This window comes from Vipera ursinii (genome assembly GCF_947247035.1).
Source record: "Vipera ursinii genome assembly, chromosome: 1".
NCBI classification, from domain to species: domain Eukaryota; kingdom Metazoa; phylum Chordata; class Lepidosauria; order Squamata; family Viperidae; genus Vipera; species Vipera ursinii.
Window position 1 is genome coordinate 85,365,957 of NC_139512.1, and position 26,954 is coordinate 85,392,910.

Genomic DNA, 26,954 nt, shown 5'->3' on the forward strand with positions numbered 1-26,954 from the left:
TGTAAACTTTAGCAATATGTTCAACACTACCTTTCAGTAGGCTTTCCAATTCATTTTTAACAAAATCAAACCCATGATTCTTTTTATCTAACTTGATTCTTTCTTTCAGTTGCATATATATGTAAGTCAATGGCAGACACGACCTTCTCATTCTAGCTCCTCCTTGGATTTGAGGGTAGGCTCACCCAGGTTGAAAGATGTTATTTTACCATAAGTTCACCAATTTGGCCTCATCACCATCTCTTTTCTTAAAAAAAAAAAGGCTTCTTGCGGGGAAACCCAAAGTGGCATCTTCGTAGAGAAGAATGAAGAATGAATCCTTTTTTGGTAGTTAAGGACAGATGAAGAAATGAAAGAAATGTGAATGATGGTGGAATGACTCTAGGAAAAAAAAATCAAGACGTGTGTAAAAAGAAATATTGAAAGACAGACCAAGCTCCAATTGAAAGTGGATGAAAGGATCGAGGACATAGAAGCTTCTTGAATTAGAAGTTACCGAGTGCCGCAAAGTAACTAGAGGAAAGCTGATAGGAAGATACTTGATGGAACAACAAAGTGAAAAAGGCTGAAGAGAAAATAATGCATACAGTCTAATAAATATATATATATAGAGAGAAAATGATAATTGCAAAGAAAGTAGTAAAGCAGCAAGGAATGGTTTAAATTAAAAGAGGATGAGAAAATACAAATTAATTTTGATGGATATGAAAACATTTTGAAATTTGGGCAAAAAGAACAAAACCTTCAGCAGGGCAAATGGAGCTAAATATAAAAGCAGTGAAATGAATTGGGATAGAATTGAATGGATAGAATGCTACAAGGAGAATTTCAGAGATTTGTATGGGAATGCTAGTGACATGTTGAAGAACACAATTGAAACAAATGGTATAAATGTTAGTGTTAGAGAAAAATAATGAAAAAGAAGTCATAAATGTTTTGAGTGGTGAAAATTGGTATGGCTGTAGGTGTAAGATTGTATAAAGGAAGAAACATTAATATACAAATGTGGTTTGCATATAGAGTGGCTATAAAATTTCTTTAATATCTATGTCTAATGACTGGGGAAAATGCCACAATTGTTTTCTTGGGCAAAAAACCTGAAGAAACAGTAAATATTGTACAAAAATACAGGAGAATAAGTTGGCTTGCCAATATATCTTGCCAATATACTTGGCAGAGAGTATCTGATAGATTGTATGAAACAGTGAGGATCCAAACATTTATATATCAAAGATGAAGGTAGCAGCATTGGACAAGGTTCTGTTACATTAACCTACTAAAATAAAATATAATTCCAGATGTCCAAATGGGCCATGTTTCCTGAATCTATCATTCTTGAAATACTTGACAACTATATATGAAGTGATGTACAGCAAGGCAGAAACAAGAATGATTTGCAAAACTAAAGTGGGTGGAAAAGTCTAGTGAGTTATTTCAAATATATTTCCTTTCCTTTTTCTTATTTCAACCCTACTATTTTTTACATCTTTTTCTATACTCTGTATAACAGTTTACCCTGAAATGGGACAGTGTAATGAATATGTATATATGAATGCACATGGATTTGTCTCATAGAAATTCAACAGAATTTAAGGCGCACTTAACTTTAACTAGAAATTGTGTCCCAAATATATACATAATCCCAATCTAAATAAACTATATAGCTGTGAAGCTTGAAAATATGTTCCACAGTAGTCGAACTGATCCCAAGATTAGAACTGAAAGATAATGAGCATTAACTATACACTGCTTCATGAAATTAATACATGATTTATCTTCATAATGTACTTAATCACTGACAAAGCAACAGTGAATGGAATTGCCTGAGGTCAACTCTAAAATTAATCTGCTTTGCTGTAAACAACTTTTTAATGTAAAATATTACTAAAGTTATACTAAAAGCTTGTGAAAAGCATAACAGTCAACTATGATTTTTTTTTATCTGAGAGCTAATGCAATTATAGATAAATGAAGTAAACACTTTGTGTAGGAAGATTCAAAGATTTAAAAAAGTATCACAGCAGCTCTTCTTGAATGCAACCCTATAAGTCTACTCAGAAATAAATCCCATAACATTCTGTGTATCTAGGAATATACTTCTGAAATGCAATCCTTGAGAGGGCATTCCAGCTATATTAGATGCATCCCAGCAAGAGAGAAGAGGAGGGAAGTTTCTTTAAAATGGGGAATACCTAAAAGAGCCTTGGTGGAGCAGTGGGCTAATGCCTCCTTAAGTAACACCAGCTGCCTGCAACTAGTGCAGGTTCGCATCCCACCAGGCTCAAGGTTGACTCAGCCTTCCATCCTTCCGAGGTAGGTAAAATGAGGACCCAGATTGTTGGGGGCAATAAGCTGACTTTGTAATAATGCCGCTGGTGTGTGTGTGTGAAAGCCCTAACAAGCAGGCATATACATAGAATGAAGGCTACTGCTAAGCTTGTAAGCCGCCCTGAGTCTTCGGAGAAGGGCGGGATATAAATGGAATTAAAATTAAAAAATTAAAAAATTAAATACCTGACTTTAAAATATCTTCCTATCTGCCATATAATTATCCAAAGCCAATTCTTATTTACCATCAGAAATTAGCCACCCGAGGAAGCATCCTAAGAGGGGATTGCAAATTCTGCAAAGTTCTGTAAATGATTCCTCAATAGTACACATATAAATAGGGAACAGTTGCTGGAATTGGGTATGTGTAGTTTAACGAAGAGAAGAGTGAGGGGTGACATGACAGCAGTGTTCCAATATCTCAGGGGCTGCCACAAAGAAGAGGGAGTCAAGCTATTCTCCAAAGCACCTGAAAGCAGGACAAGAAGCAAAGGATGGAAACTAGTCAAGGAGAGAAGCAACCTAGAACTAAGGAGAAACTTCCTGACAGTTAGATCAATTAACCAGTGGAACAACCTGCCTCCAGAAGTTGTGAATGCTCCAACACTGGAGGTTTTTAAGAAGAGACTGGACAGCCATTTGCCTGAAATGGTATAGGGTTTCCTGCCTGAGCAGGGGGTTGGACTAGATGACCTCCAAGGTCCCTTCCAACTTATTATTGTTATTATTGTTGTTGTTGTTATTATATTATTATTATTATTATTATTATTATTATTATTATTATTATTATTAATCAGGCAGGGAGCTAAGATAAAGATTTCTCTCTCCTCCAAAACTAATAGGAGGAAATTTAAAAACAAGGACAAGAAATCAAACTGAATTAAGTAACCACACAGGTGGGCAAGTTTCATTCCCAGATGGAATAAAAGTGGGAATACTTCAAACCTAACGCAATTTGTTTCTGCTAATCTCACTTATGGGCAATGAAATATACTAACCATTGTATTCTATGGTTTTAATCATCTCTCAACAACTATACTGTAATTTTGTTTTATTTATCAATAACATCACTTAGTAGGAAAAGGCTAAGAGGGTTGAATTGATAGGAAAGGTATATAAAATTAGAGTGACGAGTGGCAACATTTCATAATATGATTCCTTTTGTAAAAAAAAAGAAAAAGTACTGAAGGAGCTGAAGCATAACTAAGCCTAAGCTGTACAAGGACACATGCCATTTGGAACGCAGTAAAGCCCGGGGATAATGGTGGCATTGCAGAGAAGAACACCCTGTTGTAAGCAGGAGGTGAGAAGTCCGGGTAGCCATCCAACAGATACTATATTGATGATAGAAAAATGGCCTGTGTTGCACAGCAAGTGATGCCATAGTGAGCATCCCCAGATAACCTTTCTTATTACCCATGGGGCTCTCAATTTTGGCAGTGCTGGCTTCACCTTGCTGCCCAGCCACACAACCAATGATGCTGAGGACAAACGTTAACCTTCTGCTCAGCCAGACAAGAGAATGAGCTACTTAACTTAGATGACCTTTGTGACAACAACAAAAACAGAGGTTGGGCACCAAATAGACTAGATAGGAAACATGACAATTCTACTTTATTGTAAAGCTACATTCACAGAATCTTGCAGCTCTGAAAGCATAAATTTCCCGCCATCTCTTTTTACCACCTGGTGTCAGGGTGGATCCCTTCCATGTTTCTTTTCTCTGCCCATTATTCAGGGGCAGCTTCTCCCCCCTTTTTATTTGATCATTCCCTGGGCAGCATCTCTTCTCATCATTCGAGATCAGGGGTCTTCAAACTCGGCCCTTTTATGACTCATGGACTTCAACTCCCAGAATTCCTCAGCCAGGCACACTGGCTGAGGAAGATCATTCCCACATACTGTTACAAGAGAAAACAAAAGGAAACAGCTGATTCTTCACTGAGTTGCTGGTATTCTGTTATACTCATTTGAGAGTCTCTCTGTGCAATGCAACGATTTCTGCCACAGTACAAATCTTGAAGTGCAGTATTGTCATAAAATTTACAATATAATTTTTACTTACTGAAAATGCTTTTTGTGTAAGAGTATCTGGAATTTGAAAAAGTTGTTGACACCTCCTAAACAAATGTGATATGGACATGATATTTTTCAAATACTGTTAGATATCATACTCTCCTAAAAACACTTTTTCATGCATTCATTTTATTGTGGATAAATTATTTATTTCTGGGAAAAAGACAAATTTTGATTGTACTTTACCTGAAACACTATTACGAATGCTAATCTTGCTGCAAGCACAGCCCAAAAATCTTTTGCAATGTCATATTTATTTTCAGACCATGGAGGTTCTCTATAATCTTTGTATCTAAAAAAAAACAAGATTAGAATTGAGAATCAGAAGGTTCTGAGAATAATTAGAGTTCATATCAAACACTATCTATCTATCTATCTATCTATCTATCTATCTATCTATCTATCTATCTATCTATCTATCTTCATCTCTAACTGAAGTCAGTGTGTCAGTTGCTACATTGAGTTACTGCTGATATTTTGAAAATATTGTTATCCTCATTTCTTTTGCTTTATCATAATAACATGTTAGTGAATTGTTGTATTTCCATGCATTTTGTCAAAGAGATAGGATGCTCTATGTGTTTTGCATAACATATTTGAGAACAATGTGAAATTATATTAAGCAAGCTGTCTCAGTCTAGAAAGGGTCAAAAGAATATTAGACTAAGGAGCATATGGCTACAGGATTTTTAAATATTCATGTCTGCTAATATGCTTGATTCATTAATGAGGTGATTTAGGATGGCTTTATTTTAATTTGTGTATGTATGTGTATGTTTGTGAGAGAAATAGATATATGTTGGCAGAGAATAGATCCAAACTAATTATAATGGACCCTTACAGAGAGGTACTTTTGTGGTTCTAGATGAGAGGTCTCCAAACCTGGCAACTTTTAAAACTTGTGGATTTCACTTTCCAGAATTCCTCAGCCAATCATGCTAGCTGAGGAATTCTGGGAGTTGAAGTCCTCAAGTCTTAAAAGTTGCCAAGTTTGGAGACTCCTGGTCTAGACAATTACAGTAGCTCATAAAACTATCAAGGAGAATAATTTCTCTTTTCAAAAGCAGGGTTCTACATTTTGTGCCTTTGACGTGGCAGTTGGTTGGGGGAATGGTGTTGGCATAGAAGCAGAAGGGGGAAAGGCAGCCTTATGTACAGAAACATGGCTCTTTCCAGTATATGCTGCCTAGAATAAACACACCGAAAATTAAAAGAGACTTGATGAGATGCATGACAAATAAATATCCTAGGCGAGGTCTAGGGAAAGCTGTTTCAAAGAAATGACATTATATACCTGCATATTTTCACTGGATAGCCAAGCTCCATATCATCTTTTGGAGCAGTTGCTTCTTGAAAATCGCTGACATTAAAATAGGATAGTGTATGGTTCACGAAGCCATGCATGGTGCCACTCTCACTGTACATATACAGGTACACGAGGCGTGGAATGAAGTCAGATGTGAATGAGATCACAAATGCCTAAGCCATAAAAGTAAAGAATGAGCGCTATTCAGGCCACACTTGCTTAATTACATAAGCAGACTCAATTGTTTCCTCCCCCAGCAAGGACCACCATGAATCAGGATGGTTCAAACCATATCATCGGATCTGCAGGCTAATGGCTTTCTTTGCACCTTGGTGGTTTGATATTCAAGCTCTAAAAGTGCAGCAAATTGAGAATGAGTAGCTGCAATTGACTGGGAAGCTAACATCAGGTGGAAAACCGGTTATAGGTATTTCAACACTGACATCTTTTGAACTGCAAAATTCTTTCAGATAACAGCACAAAGTTTGCCATGTTGCCATTCACACATGCCTTTTCTTGTCTACTATCAATAAACAAATACTGTCAGGGGGACTGATGTTGCTTCGTTATCCTGCACTTTGGGAGCAATTTTGAATCACTTTGCATTCATTGTTTTGAATTTTTTGTGCAAATGCTCCATTTAGATGTTTTATCAAATGCACAAACACCTGATGCAGTGGAACTGATTTGGATCCAGCAATTTAATATTTTTGTCCTTCACAATTAAAATAAATCTTACATGAAATGTTTAGGTGCTGTTCGCAGGGCAGGTGCCATCTCAGAAGACAGTAGAAAGCTTAATATTTAGAATTATGGTGGATTTTTTCCCATACGGAACCATAGAATTGCACTATTTTCTTTGGCTTTAGTGTACACAACTTTTTCTTAACCTGTGGGCCAGACTGCCGGGCAGCAGGTTTTCCAGTGATGCTTAAGGTAATTTGGGAGTTTCATTTTCTCTTTTTTCTTTTTTTTTAGCTGAAAATTGTGCGGCCAAAATTTGGCCATTTTGCTTCTCTGTCATTTTCTGTGGGGTGATCTCAGAGCTACAGATTAGGTTCCTGCTAGTTGCTCACTTTTTAGGGAATGTCTTTATGACATAAACACTCAAAACCCAATTCCAACTTTCTCTTTTGACCTAATAGAAAAAAGGACAAAGAATGCCATGCTTAACAAGCCTGGGAGCAAAAGAAGAGAAGAATTAATGTTGGCATTCAGAAGTGAGAAAGCTACAGTCCAGAAACACAATGGACAGATAGTGAAGAATCGGCAGATCTTGCAGACATATTGCCACAGAGCTGCTCTAGACCATACAGGAAATAGGAAATGAAGTCAACGGGTAAAGGAAAAGGAGGAAATGGATAGAAAAGATGGGCCTCTTAATAAAAGAGAGGAAGCTGGAGCCATCTGGGAGGAAAAATAAAAGATGGAGGTAGAACCATCTGGGAAATGGAGCTGAGGTTAGCCCAAGTGTCAGCCCATCTTTATGGCTGCTTTTCCAGGCACATTCACACTTTCCTACTTTAGCCATTGCAGCATACTCAATATCAGAGCAAACCTTTAAAATAGTTGAATAGAAATGAGAATTTTGTCGTCAAATACTATTTACAGAAAAAAAAATACTTACATTTATAATCACAGCCAATTTTCCTACCCCTCTGAGGATATTATACCATATTCCTGGGGGGGAAAAAACCAAGCAAGCTATTCAAGAGTATTTATCACAAACACTGATAATAGAATCACAGATTTGGAAGGAACTCTCAAGGATATCTAGGCCAGAGGTTTTCAAACCTTGTTTCGCAGAACCCCTAAAGTTGCAAGAGAATTTGGGGTTCTGTGAGAGAGTAGAGGCAAAAATAAAATTATACTTGAATACAGCTAGTTTTCTAACCTTATAACTTTTTCCTTTGATCAGAGGTTCCAGTATTTTTTCCCACAGCCTGAAAAAGTTTGAAAACTCCTGATTTAGTTCAGTCCTCTGTTAAGTGCAGGTTCTACCAAAGCATCTCTGAACAGATGAAGGTCCCGCTTCTGTTTCAAAACCATTTAAACAGGACAATTCACCACGTCATATTGGAGTCTTTTTAACTGACTGATAACTTGTATAGTCAAGAGTTTTCTCTTCATATCTAGCCTGAATCTCCTTTCTTGTAGCCTTAGCTCATTGGTTCTGTTTCTGTTTTTTGGACAGTAGGTAATATGCCCACTCCTTCTCCAATGTAACAACCCAGATATTTGAAAAGTGATATCATATCTCTCTTCAGCTGTCTCTTTAATAGGATACACATATTTATATCTTTTAAATTGGCATAATAATTTAATCCTAATTGGGCTTGGTTTCTAAATCACTCGTTATCTTGTAGCCTCCTTTGAACTGTCTCCAATTTGTCATTGCCTTTTTTGAACAATGGTGCCCACAACTATATAATACTCTAAAAGTGGGTCTGACCAGGGCAAAGTAGAATGGAATAATTACTTCCTAGGATCTGGGCTGTTAATGCATACATCACCAATGCATAGTACAAAGTTTGAAGTGGAAGATATTTCCTTTAATATCTATTCAGTTTGTGAGTTGCCTTATTTCTAGATTATATTCCCTCATTTCTACATTCCATTCTATGGGGTAACATGGAACTTCTTGTCATTTTTCCCCCTTCTCTTTTCTGAATTCTAGTTCTGCTTTTTTGGGTTAGTGGATACATAGAAGGATGATTCAGTTCTGCTGGTAAATGATGCATTTGATACAACCCTATATTTGTCCTTTTCATTTAAGTCCCTAGCCTATTGAAGGGGCTGGAAGTAGAACCAAGGAACAGAGATTCCTTGGTAGTTATAGTGAAATTTAGAATGCTTTTTCTAAAGATGTCCAGATGGCCCCTTCTCTCTATGCCTCCTGGCATGAAGTGTAACCCTTAAGGAGAAACAAAGTTTAATTTTTCATGCCGTTTACATTGATTATTCAAATAGCTATAATTACTTGCATTCCTTTAGTGAAAAATAAAAGCAGGACAGAAATCAAGAGAAGAATAACATAGCTTTCCTAGCTACTGAGGTCAGACTGCTACAAATAAAGAACGTTAGCTGGTATTCAGTGGAGGTTCTGCTTTAGCAGAAAGTGGCTATCTTGCACAAATCAGGGCACTCAATTTTCTGTTTTCTAACCAATATTTATAAATGATAGATACTTGTATAAATAATTAAATAACTTACCTATATCTTTAGCTCTCACTGCAACTGGCCTCCTAAGCTCAGTAACAAATTTCTTTGCATCCAGACGTATCTCGATGATATTGTTTAGCAATGCAAACAAGGGAGCCAATGGGAAGGATGCAACAAACAGGGTTACAAATCCAAACTGGATTACTGAAAATTTAAAAAGAATCTACTGTCAATTGCAAATTTTACTCTGTAGAATTTGCTTTCCAAAACACAACCTGCCCACAAATCAGTGAATGTGTACTATGCACAAATTATATGTATTTCTTATATATGATCTGTTACACTATTTGCTACTGGCTGTTTTATATAACTGTACATATTGTGTGAGCATTTCTGGACAACAATTTTTTATTTAAACTGCATGCTGCTCTCATTTTTTACAATTCTCCCACCCAAACCTCCACTTAACTATGAATCTACATAAATTCCTAACACAAGATAAAATAATGTATTTCATGTAGTGGATGTAAGTCCATGAAAGGGTGAAACCTAGTACATTTTTTACTTTTAATCATCTACAAGCCTCTTTGTTGTCTTTGCTTTAATAAATAAACTCAATTTATTTATATATTTATTTATTTTGTTTAATTCATATAATTGCCCATCTCGCATACATGACTCTGGGTAGCCCATACAATTAAAATAGCAAAAATAAAAATTATCAAAACAACAAAACCATTAAAAACAATTAGAGCAATTAAAAGCCATAAGCAGAAAACATGGGAGATTCAATCAAAATCTTACACACGATGCAGCTGTTTTGTGGGATCCATATTCCTATGGAATCCCCCAGGCCCTATGACAAAACCCAATTTTCAGAAGGCCAATAGGATTGGGGTCAATCTCACTTCAGGGGAGAAGATGTTCCAAAGAGTGGGTGCCATGGTTCTCTTCCTAGTTCTGCTCAGGTCAAGCTCCTTAGCAAGTGGGACCCATAATATGTTCCTTATGCCAGGTCTGATGAGATGGGTAGATGTAACTGGGAAGAGACAGTCCCTCAAACAACCCGTCCCCATGCCATGTAGGGCTTTAAAGTTCATAACCAGTACTTTGAATTGAACTCAAAAGCAAACTGGCAGCCAATGTAGCTCTCAGAGCACAGGTGTAACATGTACTAATCTAGTGGCACAAATAAATGCCCAGGCTGCTGCATTTTGCAGCACTTGAAACTTCTAGATGCTCTTCAAGGGCTGCTTATAGAGCATTACTGGAATCCACTCAGGATTGGATTGAGTATGTGAGAGCTGAATTTTCTGATCAAGGTTATACCTCTGGAAATTGTATGTATTAAACTTCAAATAATAGAAACTTCTTAAAGGGATAACATGTGTTTTGCTATTGAATCATATATTGTATTAAAAAAGAACTCAAAAAAAGAACTAGAAAACTGGAAAACATAGGAACAGTCAGGCTGATAAATAAACCAATTTTGAATGGATAATAAAATATTGAAATGGATAAAACTCTGGTGCATTGCAGAACAGGTAATCAGCTAGGAAACCCCACTTTAAATAGTTTAAGACTTACTCATTTCCATGTATTCTGGAGTAAGTCCAGCAAAAGGTTCCAGATTATAATCTACTTCATAACGTTGGTTTTTCTTCATATACTCTTCATGATCTACAGGTCTTTGTCTTTTCAGCTTCAAGTATCTTATAAATTTTTTCATTTTCCTAAGAAGAATGAGGAAAAGTAATTGCTTTAGATGTCTTATATATTTTGTGAAAACATGTTGAGGTCTGCTTTTCCATTTTAAATATTTTATCAAGTTCTTTGAGAGGTAAAGCAAATCCCCAAATTATTTGTAGCTGAATGACAGTCTTCTATTTTGAGTTCTCTAGGATCTGAAATGGCATCCGAAGAATCCTGAGAAAATGACCAAAACATTTCATATGCACCCCATCTATGTTTTTATGTCATCTCCACTATAAGAAAGGGTTTTTCCTGAAGGTCCTTTCTGTTTAAAGCAAATTATGTTAGTTCACAGGACCAGTAGGCGTTCTAGTTTTATTGGGAAAATAAGAGCTCCAAATGTCTGAAAGATTCTGGCAAAATAAATGAAAAAGACTAAACAAATTTCTTTACTGTCTCCTAAAGAGACAAGAAGTCTTAATTACTGGTCTATTATAATCCCTATCAGCCTCTACAGTCCTGATCAGAACTGTTCAAAAATGTGGCCACTGAGTAATCATGAAGACTTTTATTCTATATACTTGATACTAGTTTGAGTATATTGTCCTATTCTATTTATCTACCAAGTTGGTTGAACTTGGCCTCACTGTAGCTCATAATTCTTATTTATTAAGTGATACAATACTTTGGGAAACCACTGTTGACATGCAGACTGCAAGATTTACTGATAAGGAAAAGAATATTGAATTTAAGGCAATTCACCTTTCTCCCCAAGAAAAATCAAATAAAACAAAGCAAAAAAAAAATTCCCTTACTTGCCTCTTTATAATATTCTCAATCAATCTAATATAGGCTTAATTGTTTTAGAAATAAATTGCAGGGAAAAAATAGTCCTTCAGATAAGAACAAAATGTATTGAACTAACAAAACAAATAATAAAGTAACAAAACAAATGCACGCTATTTTAAACTTTGGTATATCCTCAGTCTAACATTTCCTTGCACTGCATTGATGTCAAACGAGAAAAAACGTATTTAATTTATCAAGAGATGTTATGCAAGCAGTTTGAGAAGATAGTTAATATTTTCTTATTTCTAACTACTTACGGGATGCCAATTTCAAAAAGATTATTCTGAATCAGCTGTTTGCCCAACATTATAATGCTAAGTTGTATACACAATTCCATCAGGCAACCACCAGGAGCACACTAAAAAAGGAAAAACCAAATAAAGAAACCTGGAGACATCAGTATACCCCAACAGAGTGTGCATAGCTGTTTTCTAGGCCCATGAACAAAATAAGGTACTGTTACCTCTTCCATTCGAAAAGAATGAAAAATGTAGACATAATCTCCTGGGCGTCCAACAAATCTACACAATTTGGAAATAATAGTTAGACTTTGTGTTACAGACACAAACTTTCAGACACTTCCTGCAATATTTTATGTACCTCTAAAAACATTCTACACAGATACACATTATACAATGAATGATTAGTTTAGTTTCAGAGAAAAAAATAACAGAAAAGCAAACCTAGCTACTAGAGATATATTCACTTTCATCAACACAAAAGTTATCAGTGACATTTTTCAAAGAAGTTATTTGCCTTTCAGCTGGGTTTATCAATGATAAACATGATTAAAGGAAAGAATATTAAACATCTTGCGGATAAGGTAAGGAAAATCCAATTAATTAATTTATTGGATGAAATCCTTTCTGTCAATGAATGGAGTTCAAAAAAGGCTGAATTTGCTATTCCCAGTATCTGATTGTAGTTCTGGACACTGCTTTAGTAGCTAACCGAAAAGCCCTTGGAATTTCAAGAGAAGCAATGCAAAGGTCTGTATCGGTAAGACTGTTTTCCCAAGCCTTTTCTTTGCTTGTGGAAACTTTCTACTGTGGTATTTTCAAGAATACTCCTCAACTTGATAATCTTAAACAGTAAAGTTGTTGACTGCCATTTATTTCTGTAAATGCTTCTATGTGTAACAGCTTACAACAGCACGAATATCTATCTGCTGAGTAAACACTCAAATTTTAACTGATGGAAGCGTATTTTGCCTCAAAATTTAGCAATATCCCTTCTTAATGTACACCCATAAGGCAACCACGCTTCTGTTGTGCAGAAAAAAATGCTCCTAACAGAAACATAACCAATGCTATACATTGGGAAATTACCATGCTAGTGTAATTGATTCAATTAGTCTTTATGAACTTAATACTTGGAGGCAGATGTAGCCTGGGAAACCCAAGTGACAATCCCTCTAAAAGTTCTTGTTTGAAGAAGGGCTCTGGAACAGCATAAAATACTAGTGAAGCAATAATTTAATTTATGCAACTTACCGGCCCTTGAAGAAAGCAACGTAGAAAATGGGAGTGTAAGCATTAACAAATTTCAGAAGGAAGGCCTTGAAGATAAGTCGTTCTTCAAAACTTTTGTCTGTTTTTGGTACCTCTGAGATAAATAAGATTAATGTAAATGTGACTGAAAGATTAATCTAAGTTACTAAATATTATACAGATAGTCCTTGACTTAGGATCACAATTGAGTCCAAAATTTCTGTTCCTAAGCAAGATCGTTGTTAAGTGAATTTTGCCCCATTTTATGTGAACACATAAAATGCCAAAATTGTTAAGTAAATCACTGCAGTTGTTAAGTTAGTAACACAATTTTTAAGTGAATCTGACCTCCCCATTGACTTTGCTTGTCAGAATGTCGCAATATCTGACCCTGGGACATTGCAACCATCATAAACACATGCTAATTGCCAAGTGTCTAAATTTTGATCAAGTAATCACGGGGATGCTGCAACAATCATAAGTGTAAAAAATGGTCATAAGCCACTTTTTCAGTGCCATTGTAACTTCAAAGAGTTGCTAAACAAATAGTTGCAAGTTGATAACTGCTGTACAAGCTTATACATTACAGTTGTCCTTACAATATGGTATCTATAATGTCAATCTGGTTTGATTACAAGATTACTAGAAAAGTATTTCAGATTTTTTTTCCTGCTTTCAATAAATTGAGAAATGTCTGGACCCCTCTATTTTTTACTTCTTGATTTATATTCCTCTTGAAGTAAGTGATGACTGGAAATGAAGATAAATCGTTTTATTTGGGTTTTTTAAAAAAAATTGGTTCACCAAGGTGACAAGACTATAAACAAATTTAAATAATTTCCACACTTAAAGTTAAACTGAACATTAGTTACTGAAAGATGTGAATGCCTTAATGCCAAGAATCCTTTTGTTATTATCTCAAGATTTGTCCCTATGTAATTTTGCTTGCAAAGTCAAAGTTAAATCATTAGACAGATCATTTAATGAAGTCATATTTCTAAGTCAAATAATGGGAACATATGTACCTACCAATTTGAGTCAGCCATCTAGCTATGCAGCCATATACTTCATCCAAGATTATTATCACCACCAAATTAATAATTACTGCAGTTGCTGTGACAGTCACTCTAACATTCGACCTGCCTCCTGGAGAGGAGCTGATGGCTAAAGCTGCTGCAGTGGAGATTCGGTATATAATAACCCCAAAAACAATAGCAAATGTCAGTCCAATCTGAAAAGGACACAAGATTAGGTTCACAATATTACTGTGCCTGACATAGTTCATATGGAAATGTTTCAATCACTTGTGCCAATTGTAATACTACAAAAGCTGCATGCTCCCATCTGGTTTACAGGGAAACAGTTATATTCCAGCTCCATGTGGATAAAACTAAACATTGCTATATAGTAGTATAGTAGTTATGCTATACTACCAAAGAAAAATACCAGCTATGAAGTTAAACACAATATAATTAGAATAATAAAGAAAATATCATAAAATAATGATTATGAATTCTGCTTATGCTTTCATTCATAACTATCCATTTAGTAAAAACCCTGCAATTATATTCATACACTTATAGAGTAGGAAGGAAACTTGGAGCTCTCCTAATTCAATGTTCTACCTAAGGCAGGGATCTTCACCTTCAGACCATTCCAGCCAATTGGTTGCCAATCTTTATTTGAAACACTTTAGTGATAGAGTACCCATGATTATGCTTCCACCTATTTGTTCTTAGAACCACACTATCTTCCTGTGACAGTCCTTCAAGTATTGGAAGGCTCCTATCAAGTATCCTTTAGGCTTTTCTTCTTCAGACTAAATAATATCTAAATGTTCATATGGTTAAGACTGCAGATCCCCACCATCTTTGTTTGCTCTTCACTACACTTCTTCCAGCTCCTCAGTATCATTCTTGCATTGTGATGATCAAAACCGAATGAAATATTCTATGTGTGGTATGACCAATGCAGTATAAAATGGCACTACACTTCTTGTAATCTTCACATTATACTTTTGCTGATGCACCCAAGATTATATTAGCTTTTTTGGTAGCAGCAGCATGTTGCTGGCTGATGTTAAATCAGCTTTTTCTCCCAAGTACTACTGTTGAGCTTATCTTGTACACGTACATTTTTCCCCCTACCTAAATGCAGAATCCTATGTTTCTTGATATAGAACTATATTTGTTGGAAAAATGTTTAAGTCTTGAGCCTGTCTTTTCAACCGGTCTTCTGAGATGTTAGCAGTCCTCCCAGATTTGTGTCATCTGCAAATTTGCTGAGCATCTCTTCTTTCACTGAACTCATTTATAAAAATGAACAGAGACCATGCAGTGGGTACAGTTGTGCAACCAACTGCAAATTCATATGGTGATGGTACCATCCATCCCACATTATTCCATTTTACGAGGAAGGAGGTTATGGTCAATTTTATCGAATGCCTTATGAAGTTTAGGTACACCACATCCACATCATTCTCTTGGTCTACTAATCTAGTGGTTTTGTGTTTTTTTTAATTTAAAAAAGCAGTATAATTTTTAAAGTCTGACATAACCTATTTTAATAAACCCTTGATGGTCTCCAGTAATCACCTTCTTGCAAACCCACTGTTTGATGATCTGACTTATGATTTTCCCAGGAACTTAATGTCAATTCAACATAGCAATGTAACGTGTCATGTTATTCCCCTTAATTAGTTTTAAATTCTTGTGAAAGTTCAGTAATGTGATAACTTTTTTGTGGACTCTAAACTCTTCTTCAGAGATTATGATGTTCAAAATATGGTGTTAAATAGCATAGTTGTAGGGCACAGATATCAGAAAGAAAATACAAGTAGAACATTGCAAGCTTTATTATTAGTTATTATAAAACTAAAATGTTTAAGTGCATTAAATGAAAAACATAAGTCAATTACTTAATTTTTGCACCATTTAATGGAACCCTCCCTAAACTGGCACAATGCAAATGTACTGGAAATTCTGAAATTTGCACTTCCAACACAGAAGATGGGAAAGTTAGGGAAGTTAGGAAAAGTTAAATATAACCCAAAAACTGGATAGATAAAGAAAAGATTTGTTCCTTCCTTTAAGAAAATATTCCCTATTTTTGAGAAGACGATTGGCCCAAGAAAATAACTGTAAATGTTTCCAAGATACCGCTTACCATGAAAATAATGCTGACAAAATTTGTGAAGTATGCTGGGAAACGATCTTTCCATGTCAGTTTTTCTTTTTCAGTCTAGCACACACACAAAAAAACATAACACAAAGCAATTCATTATAGCAATTAAATAAGTTGCCTTTTTGATTCTTGCTTGTTATCTAAATTTAGGCAGGCAAGACCACAATTAAAGTGCAAAGACATGTAAACAGAAGTAAATATTCTAAAAAGAGGAAACATCACAAGAGCATCAGTCAATTGAGAGCCTTTCAACAAGCTACTGCTAGGTCAGACAGTTTGCAAATTATTTCAAACAGAATGAAATTGTGTATGAGGCTATATGTAGTACTAATAACAATTTGGGCAATGGTATTCTTATTTATTCTTTTTCATTTTGCAGACCCATCATCGACTGTGGAGTTTTCTCAGCTCTTTCGTGTAGGGGGGAAATGCAAGGGCAAGTAGAGGGAAAAGGGATAAGGGAACATTTGCTAACACATATTTTTTTTACGTGGGATAGACCCAGTCTTAAAATTAGGCAGCTCCTTCAAAACAGTTCTCTGGAAAGGCTGTCAAAGCATATTTAGCCCAATCTAATTTTGGAAAGTGATCCGGTTTTCCTTCAGACATTGTTTAAATTGTTTTTCAAAATGTAATTTTCCATTTAGAATAAAGTATTATTAGAATATTTCCTGAAAGCTTAATTTATGTCCAAGTCATCGCTTACAGGAATGGCAGAATGACAGTAAATGCAAGCAAATTATTAGCAGCATCCCTCTGCTTTTCCCATGTGAACACAGAGTAGCTGTTCTCTCAAGGATAGTAAAGTTTAGGGACGCCCGAGTCTGGCAAGCATGAAATGTGGCACATATTGTATTATGTATTTTTCAGAAGACATATGGGCTAAAGAGCATGGATTGCAACCACATAAAATATGATGATGGGTATGTACATATGGAACTGTATTTACAAAGTCACAAAGAAGAAAAGATGCCAATGATATGAAACCTGAAGTAATAGTATAGTGGATTTCATGCTTTCTAAACCGGAGTTGTCTGCCACATGGTTTTGTCTGATCTCAATTCAGATTTGCTTCTGTACTTTTAAGGGGTTATAAAAGGAGGGAATACGGGCACCCTGTTGATTCTCTTCTTCATCCCATTATCCTATTGTAAACTTAAATGAATGACAATGAGAAGAGGGGAAAGAGTTGGAACCCGAGTAGTTGTGTATATGTAGGAATCACTTCTGAGTACAGTATTAGTATTCCATGTGATCATCAACTGTTTTTAATTTTTATTATATTTCCACACCACTCAAAACCCTTTTTATGAGATGGGCGGCTATCTAAATTTGCTAAATAAATATGTTCACGGTCATTGGGTGATCAATTTAGTTTTATATACTGCCTTCAGGATCACTTTATATGTAAAATTAAGGATTAGGAAATGATCATGTACAATTCCATAAGGCTCCTATAAGGAAAATAAGCACTTAATGTTACATGCGCATCACATGCATGTTTTTTTTCTCTTTCTCATTCTCTCTCTCTCTCTCTTAAAAAAAAGAAGGAAAGAAGCCAGGAAACCCCGTCAAGCATAAGGCATGTGCAGTGTTGTAAAAGCTGCACATCAACCAGTATGAAAGATGAACCATGCAGTGTCATTCCAAACAAAGGCAAAAACCCATCTCAACAAGAGTGATAAAGACAGGAGAAGGGGAAAGCCATATATGTGAATATTACAAAATAAACAAACAAGAGAAAATTGTGTTTTATAGATATTCAGAGTTCAGAAAGTTTCCACAAATGGTAATGAAATGTACCAATTTCACCCCAGCCATGACTCTCTTAACTCTTTGCCGCCATTTGTTAGCTGCCTCTTCTGGCAATTGCTGGCCCTTCTGATGGCATTTAAAGGAAACAGAAAAGGATAATCCAGTATGGCTGTTACAAAGCACTGACCCATATGTAAATCAATCAATCCCTGAATAGAATATGGACATGGTAGAATTTAAAAACAAATAAAAGATGCCTATGTGCAGATGTTAAATTTTCTGACACAATATAAGTCACTATAAAAGAGGAATGTCAAAGTAAAACCAGAGAAAAATAGCCACAGCTAACTGGCAAATTAAAAACAATAGTGGTTACATATCTGTAAGCATTTTGTATCTACATGATTATTTAAAACAGATGCTAGATCGTCATGGGAAAAAATCTATCTGATTGCTAAGAGTTAAAAAAGGACTGGATGGCACAAAAACAATAGAAAGTATTTAATTTTTTTCAGCAGTGATCTGGGTTAAAAATGGGATGACTGTTTGCAGGTGAAACAAATTATTTAGTACAAGCCTATTTCCTCTTCCTGCCCCCTATTCCTTTTGAGATACACTGAATTTAGTATACTCTAATCGAACAACCCAACCAATAACAACACTGGCTTTTTAAAAAGGATTTTCTATATAAATTTTTAAGATTGATTGAACTATTTTAACATTTTTGCCCACTGTTGTTTTTATTTTTATTTGCTACCTGATTATTTGCATCAGTCCAGTCCACCTCAGTCAATAATGTATTTACATTTTTTTTACTCAACATCACAAATATTTTTATTTACCAGTTTGTTGCCCATTCCTATGTTTGGAAATATCCTTTTGGATTTCATCCTATGTAGTCTGGGAAAACCCACAAACTCAGCTGCTTTCCTATTACTTTCTACTTCCTTCTTATTTATTTGGAAGAACTTTCCTTTTACAACACAGCACAACTTTCTATATTTACACTAGAGCATTTGGATAGCATTTTTGTCTAAAAATATCGACCTGTCTTGGTTGTACTGGGTTCTTCCTTATATTTACTTAGTAGTAGATCCTACTGATTGCTCTTTCAAGCCTCTAACTCTTCATGGGATAGCCAATTTAGTTCTGTGTATTTTTATCTAGGAAGCCGAATCTAAAATAAAATTGCTGACACTGCAGTGCTTTATAGAAATTTATAGAAATTCTGCTTAGCACACTTTAAAAATGATATTATGGACTGAAAAAGATTCAGACAAATGCAAACAAAATAATTAAAAGCTCAGAGCAACTGAGGAAAAGTTTCAACATTAGATATATCTTACATAGCAATAAGGGAGAAAACAACAGAAATATATAAAAGCATGTGTTATACAGAAAATTGGAGACAAAATGGCTATTTTGCTTCAACCTATTAGAGGACAGGAAGGCCTGGAGGAACATTGTCCATAGGGTCGCGATGGGTTGGACATGACTTCGCAACTAACAACAAATAATTAGAACTCAAGGTTGCTGAGTGAAAGATTGGTGGGAGATTGAAAAACATTTTATTTCATTTATCCTCAAAGAGCCAAATTATAACATATCCTATCAGAAAATGTAATTATGATGATTCTCAACTTGGATGATTTCAACAGAGCAATCCAAGACAAATCTATTCAGGACAACCACAGTTAATAGTTACAATGGTTATCACCATTGAGAACTGGTGGAGAAATTTGACCTAATTTGCACTTTCCAAAACTATGAATGAACAGATTATTATACTATAATCCTTCAGATTTTGCATTCTCTGAATATTATCATATAATTTTCCAATTTTTTTAATATGCCTACACTTTATTCACAACCATGAATATACATTTTCATTCAGAGGTTTTTTTTAAGTATTTGCAAATTGATATAGGAATGGGACCGAACAAACTAGTGCCTGAAAAACTGAAAGAGATAAATTCACATGATCCTAATCAGAGACGATATGCTTCTGAATAGAAGCTTCCTCTAATTTAGCTTTTAGAAAATTGAAGATATCCAGATGGAGAGATATCAACTTCGGTTTCCAGAAATCCTCAGCTAGTCTGGCCATTTCTGACGAATCTGAGAGTTGAAGTCCATTTATCTGGAGAGGGGCCAGACTGAAGAAGGTTGTTGCAGTCACCTATTAAACTACTAAAAGAGCAAATATTGGACTATGTTGGTTTCTGTCTGATGAAACATTCTCTCCTGTTTCTAGATGTGATTACCGGTAAGTTTAGTACCTTAGAAACATGGTTCAGAATAATAATTGCCAAGTGTTTTGTGCTCCTGTGCTATAAAAAGGAATTCAGTTCAATAACTAAAAGTTATATAATCACCTTGTTCAAAGAAGATGCCCACTGTATCATTGGGTAGCTGCTCCTGAACCTTCACCAGGATCATAAGCGATGGGCTCTTTGTGGTAGGTAATTCTAAATACTTTTACATTCTCACTGTAAAAATCTAAATTATGGCTCTAAAATTAGAGTAACACAGAGTTTTTTGTTGTTGTTGTTAGCTGTGAAGTCGTGTCCAACCCATCGTGACCCTATGGACAACGTTCCTCCAGGCCTTCCTGTCCTCTACCATCTTCTGGAGTCCATTTAAGCTCATGCCTACTGCTTCAGTGACTCCAGTCATTTATTCAAAGTCAGGGTAATTATGCACATTGATATTTTTTTTTAAGTTAGTCCCTGGTATTTTCACAATTGCACTGACTTTGAATAAATGACTGAGTACTCTGAATTATTCCATAGCACTTTTGAAGCTAATTGCATTTCTTTTTTCTTGATATTTCCTTGTATTCAGCAACTGTAACAGGATTAAAATAGAAATCGCTTTCAATGGATAGTATAAGGATGAAGACCCCTTGCTATGATTTTTAAAACAAAATATACTTAATTTTTATTACATAAATTTTTAAAATATTTTTTTGCTATCTTACCTCTTTATTTTTGTATTCTTTCTTGAGAGATTTTTCTAATACTTTTGCTTCATATTCAGCTCTTGGGTGATCCTGTAAATAAGTCACACATACAGCGAACTATGAGACCTATTGGATATCACTTGAAATTATTACAACAAATCTGAGTAAAGTTCTGCTGTAACTTAATTTAAAAGTATTCCTTTGTCACTAGCTGTCTGAAAATATTATAGTTTAATACTATGTGCTCTCTTTAATGGTGAAGATGCTGCTAGATTGAAGTTGTTCTTTCACCAATAGGCATAGTAATTTTGGTAGTGTCATAGCCTTGTACCCATTTTCTATAGCAGCAAAGGACTTCAGATTCACAATATGTTGGTTTGCATTGTTCGTATATGTTTTAAATATTAGCAGGTGACAGCATATGGCTGATCTTGTCTAAGTTTGGAAGCTAAGCAGGATCAGGCCTGTTTAGTGTTTGTATGGGTAACAAGGGAACTTTTGGACAGAGCTAGACCATGAGATTGAAGAAAACTTTCTAGAAGACAAAGGCAAACCCTGTAGTTACTGTTGCTAAGAAAACTACATGGACATGTTCATGAAGTTATCAACTATTAACTGAAAGGAAGTTTTATTTTGTAATCTGGTTTTAAACCTGAATAGCTCTTTCTGGGCATTGGAAAAAGGCCTTATTTGAACAGTCAGCCTGTCATATACGGGGCAAAAGGTTGACACTATGTTGTTCTGAGTTTAAATGTGCAATTAAGAGATTCTCCTCTATATATTAATTTGATCTGTCTTAACAAAAAATTTCAGTTTCATTAATTAAGATTAATAATTTGTAATTTCAGTTTAGTCAGACATACAGAGAAAATGTGTGGAAAAGAATCAGAAATGAAAAGAATGAAATAGATGAAAGATTTAGAGATTATTTTTTAAAATGCATTGGACTGAGACTAGATGGATATGAAAAAGCCCTATTTGAGATTATTATAAAAGAGGAAAGTATAATTTGCACTGGAAATTCTAAAGACAGATAGATGCTGGGGGAAAATGAGGGGAGATCAAAATGCATCTTTCACTACCAGAGAGAGAAAAAGTTAAAGAAATTATAAAAAAATAAAACAAAACAAAAATGCCAAACCTTGACTGCCTCCTTCAGGAAACCATAAAAAACACAAAAAACATAAAAATTAAAATTACTTCACTGTTCCAAACTGAATTCTTGATACAATTATTTTTATTTGTGTGAATGTAGGCACTGTATAAGAATTAGGGGGTACATAGGGGTACATCCATGGGGTGGTCTTCCTCTGTATTTATTTTGTTGAAGTGTCAGCATGAAAACACACAGTTACTCAACATACAGAAAGACTGAATAGTATTATGGCCCAGAACTCTGATGGTATCAAGCAACTGAACGCATGGGGCGCATTGTCCTCTTACATAATTTTATTGGAATAACAACTTCAAATAACACTTGTGTGGCAGTATTTTGACATATTAGAGATTCATTTCTTTAATAGGATTTGAGTGCATACTCAAATGCTTTGATCACATGACTGAATTAAGATAAATATGTTAAGTGAAGCATAAAATACATTCCATTATCAGCAGTTATCTCAGGTCACTGCTACTACAGGGAACACTGAACATAATCCTAAAAGATATTTCCTACTACAAGGATACAGTTAATCCTTCCAACAGCTAACGACAACTTACCAAAAATAAAAGAACAGTGTCTATGATACCATCCTAGCACTGAGATTTCACCTTTAACATGTCATTTGTGTTAATACTTTGGGTCAAAGATCAAATGAAACCATAGACTTAGACCAATTAATTGCTAGTGAAGACTTTTTTATGAAATCAGTTGTAAAATTTAATATAGCAATGAGACACATGTATTATTTACTATATATCTGCTTGAGAAAAATAATGTTTTAATTAATTGAGTAACATTCTTCATAACTAATTATATATATTTGTAAAGTGACTTTAAAAATGCACATGATAATCCTCACTGAAAAAGGGGGAGGTCTCTTCTACCGACACATACATGTGTATCATTAAAAAGTGAACAGCTTAATTTTCTCCGGGATGTTTTTATGAAAATATTCAAAATTAACTTATTAATCCATTAAAAGTAAATAATATTAATTCAATATAATTAGCTATGACTTATATGATTTATACTTATAGCCAATTTGGCACAGTAGTTAAGATGCTAGGCTAAAAACTGTGAGACTGTAAATTCGAGTCCCACCTTAGGCATGAGAGTAACTTTGAGCCAATCACTCTCTCTCAACCCAATCCACCTCACAGGGTTGTTGTTGTGGGGGAAATAGGAAGAGGAAGGAGTATTATGTATGTTCGCCACCTTAAGTTACTAATAAAGTAATAAAAGTTCGATACAAAACAAATACATAAATAATATTGTAAGAAGAGAGGCTGAATGGACAGGTCATCTTTGCCACAGGTTTTTATAAGCAAAACAGGATTGCCTATTCATCACTGTTAGAGCTTCTGATAGAAGAAGCAGTTTCTGTTGACAGCTTGAGAGGTTAGCAATTTCCTTTTTCCTTGTGGCTATGTTGTCTCCAAATAAAATTGGACTCTATCTAGTCTTCTTTTCCTATAACAGTACTACTCATAGTGTCCTGTTTAATAAATAAGTTGTATAGCCCTAAGATTGAATATGAGAAAAATCCACCTAATCTCTCAAAGATATCCAGTGTTTTCTACTTACAGTTAGTAAGACATTTATTTGGTTGAATACTGAATTGGATAACACAGAACTAGACATCTGATAGGATATTTTAAATTTGTCAGGACAATACATTACTTTGTAAATAAAATATTACAATTGGAACTAAATGGCTCATTAACCTACTTTTCATTTAAATGGTATTGTAAACACAAACATCCACAAACTATTTCCTGGTAATCTTAAATATCAAATAGAACTGAGAAAAAAAACATGTTTAAAATGTAAAGACAAACATGTCTCTTTTTAAAAAATATATGTTAATAGCTCCAGTCTCCACTCAATAGGCTACACAGAAGCAATATTTAATTTTGAACTCATATAGCAAACATATTTGCTAATTGCAAACTTCTGTAATCATGGCAACTGTATCTTCAAAACTGAATGAATTAGGAATATGTTCACATTTTATAGTTTCTCCACCAAGGGAAAAATTCTCGAGCTATGTATGTTTTAATGCCCACATTACTAGGAGTAACCTTCATTCTCCTGCCAAGGCTTCAGGCTTCCATAGTAACAAGACTGTTACTAACACACCCTTCCCAAATTTAGAAATGATTATGTGCAGGATTTTCCATTCCAATGGGTCACTAGCTGAAAATTAAAGATCATTTAGCTAACGTAACAACCAATATAACAGCGTATAAAAAGAATTAACATACTTCTTCTTCTTCAAAGCCAGTAAGATCCCATTTGTAATTCAGACGCATCTGTTTTCTCTTCCAGTGTTCCATAAAGGTAGCAGCTGCATAGTTGGAAGGAAAGAAAAAAAAAGAAAGAAGGAAATTATCTCTATCCATCATTTAGTTGCTACTACTGATCTTAATCTGCACTGTGCATTGCACTGTGAAATATACAACCCAAAGTGAAATACTTATAACTCTGCCAATTTTAAGAGAATGCAAAATATTAATAATTGATTTGAGTAAGTTATTAGAAATTTTAAAAATGACCCAGGCATCAGATTTTTGCACATCTACAAATGTAAAAAAAAACCAAAACACTGCAGGCAATTTTACGACAGCTGCTTATAGCTTATTTGGCTTTAATATAAGGGCAGAAATAAATGACAGGATGAGAAATCAATAATTAGAGTGCTCTGTTTTGTTTAAAGATTAAAATGCAATTTTGGAACAGAAGAAGTCCATTAGGATTGAGATCCTGACACTGAGGAAATTGATTTTTTTATTCATCCCATTTATAATTTGCCCTTCAAAGATCCTTAAGATGGTTACAAAAAATTTAAACCACAAACAAAACAAAATAAGAAAAAAGTCTATATCCCAACATAAAACCATAAAGCAAACATAATACAAAAAATGGACACAGAAATGAAAACAAAAAGAAATAAAATTGGCTTGTATAACTTGAAATATCAATACAGTTGTGTTACCAGAGTTTCTCTGGAGAGGACATTCCAAAAAGAGCCTTATATAGGAGACCCTTAGTACTGCATTGCTTTTTCATTGGGTCTACTCTCAGAAACTATTCCTCTGAAGAATAAAACTTTGGAGAGTTTCAGCTAGATCTGAATCAGTCACTACCAAATGCTTTTGACTTAAAGAAACATGAATGGTTGTTTCACAGATGTCCGACCCTCATCTACTTTATCTTTTTGGTTAAATACTCAAGGAAAGCATGGCTTTGATTTGTCTGAAATTTCCTGATGTGTTTACCAACTTGTAACTGCAATATACCCTTCCATATCTATAATGAGGAATTACCAGCGGGAAAATGCCTTTCCAAAACCATCAACCAACAAATTAGCTAATGATAAAAAACAACAACAACAAAGTGAATATTAGAATTTGGACTAAAAATCAGAAGCTTAAGTGAACCTCCTGCTGAGCCACGACATGAGAAGAGCCTGTGCAGTGTTTCAGTAGAATACTGCTATAAGTTTTTTATTTACAGCAGTTTTGAAGATTATTCAGTTATCTTACACAAATCAGGTAGTATCGTGCTAAAAACCCTCACCATGGTTTATATTCTTGGAATACCCACCCACCCCCAGTTTCCTTGAAAAAGCCAATTAAAATTTATTTTCTTGGGTAAAAATCCCCTTTGGAACTGAGCAGTTGAAAGAAGAATACAGTGAATCAGAAGCTACAATATTATTTGGGGGCCTTGGGTTATTTGTACCTGAAACTCTTCTCCAACTCTTGCTAGGAGATCTGCTTCAGCAAACTTATAAGTACAAATCATTGCACTTCAGTTCAGTTAGGGCTATTAGATACAGGGCATGAGGAGTTGAAGCTGGTAACTGGAATGGGGTCCAGAAAGCAGCTATATTTTAATTTTAATTTTCAGCAGGAAAACAATTATAAAACAGGAAATGGTGACAAATTACAATAAACACAGCTTGTTTAATAAACACTCTACCCAACATTATAGAATGACTTTGGGGCATGGATGTGAATAATGGGAGAAACCCACACTATACAGTAAATGAATGTAAAAGAAATAAGTACATGGAAAAAAGCTAACCAATCTCATGAAAGTACTTCTGAAGTAACTATGAATAGATGTGATCAACACACTGTACTGTGGTCTTCAACAAACCACCAGAGACTTGGAAAATCAGAGGAATCAGACAAGGTCTCCATGTATCTTAACTGTGTGGCAACTCCATATATCTTAATGAGAGTTTGCAATTTGGTTTTTTTTAGTATTAATAATTTCTGTTTTGCTCTCATCCAGTATTCTTAATCAGTTTTATATATCCAGTATGTAAGTTTAAATATTCCTTCACAATATTAATATGATGTACAGTATAAACTTCTCTGAAGTAACTATACAGTTTGCAAGTTATTTTTTTCTTCTATGCCTACTTATTGTATGCTGTAAATAACAAACTACCTGCCCCACTTCCTGCTCCTAGTCTATCAAAATTCCTATCAATGCCATCCATTTATAAAACAAGGAAAAATGCAGCATTATTTCCCATGCTTACAGGAACGCCTCAGGCAGCAGGAAAATATGGCTAAGATGTGAAACAATTGGAGGCCAAAAGTTGTGCACCATCTTGTAACATTTCTTAGACCATTCTTCAACTTACCTTCAGATCACAGTCTGAAACTTCTGCTAGATAACTCAGTAATATAAAATTTGCTTTCCAAGCCATCGGACAGAGTCCTGCTTGGATTTGATAGGTGGAACAGCCTGAGGTGTATAAGACAGTATTCTATGTCTGCTTACCATTGCAATGTCAGGATATTGTCAATGTCTTGACAATATGCTTCCAGGCCTCCCTCTTTAGCAATTCTATTTTCCTGCCTGCCTTTTCCATTCTGTTTACTCCATGCTCCCTGTTGTCTGGTTATCTCTCATTCTGGTAACTGCACCACAAAAGAAAGTCTGGATGGACTGACCAGTTCAGACCAGACT

General features: G+C 35.0%; 1 protein-coding gene across 5 annotated transcripts in view; it reads right to left on the reverse strand.

Moving 5' to 3' along the window:
* ANO1 (anoctamin 1) overlaps nucleotides 1–26,954 on the reverse strand; it is a 177,473-nt gene that overhangs the window by 7,039 nt on the left and 143,480 nt on the right. For 4 of the 5 annotated variants that reach the window (XM_083355211.1, XM_083355209.1, XM_083355212.1 and 1 more), the window contains 12 exons: nucleotides 24,230–24,312; nucleotides 20,822–20,893; nucleotides 16,069–16,143; nucleotides 13,933–14,134; nucleotides 12,907–13,018; nucleotides 11,877–11,934; nucleotides 11,671–11,771; nucleotides 10,460–10,605; nucleotides 8,924–9,076; nucleotides 7,338–7,390; nucleotides 5,699–5,883; nucleotides 4,591–4,696 (listed from right to left, as the gene is read on the reverse strand). In XM_083355211.1, coding sequence (XP_083211337.1) covers nucleotides 4,591–4,696; nucleotides 5,699–5,883; nucleotides 7,338–7,390; nucleotides 8,924–9,076; nucleotides 10,460–10,605; nucleotides 11,671–11,771; nucleotides 11,877–11,934; nucleotides 12,907–13,018; nucleotides 13,933–14,134; nucleotides 16,069–16,143; nucleotides 20,822–20,893; nucleotides 24,230–24,312 — 1,346 coding nt within the window. Of the gene's footprint in view, nucleotides 1–4,393; nucleotides 4,449–4,590; nucleotides 4,697–5,698; nucleotides 5,884–7,337; nucleotides 7,391–8,923; nucleotides 9,077–10,459; nucleotides 10,606–11,670; nucleotides 11,772–11,876; nucleotides 11,935–12,906; nucleotides 13,019–13,932; nucleotides 14,135–16,068; nucleotides 16,144–20,821; nucleotides 20,894–24,229; nucleotides 24,313–26,954 lie in introns of all 5 variants that reach the window. The other variant, XM_083355213.1, reaches the window with a different exon arrangement.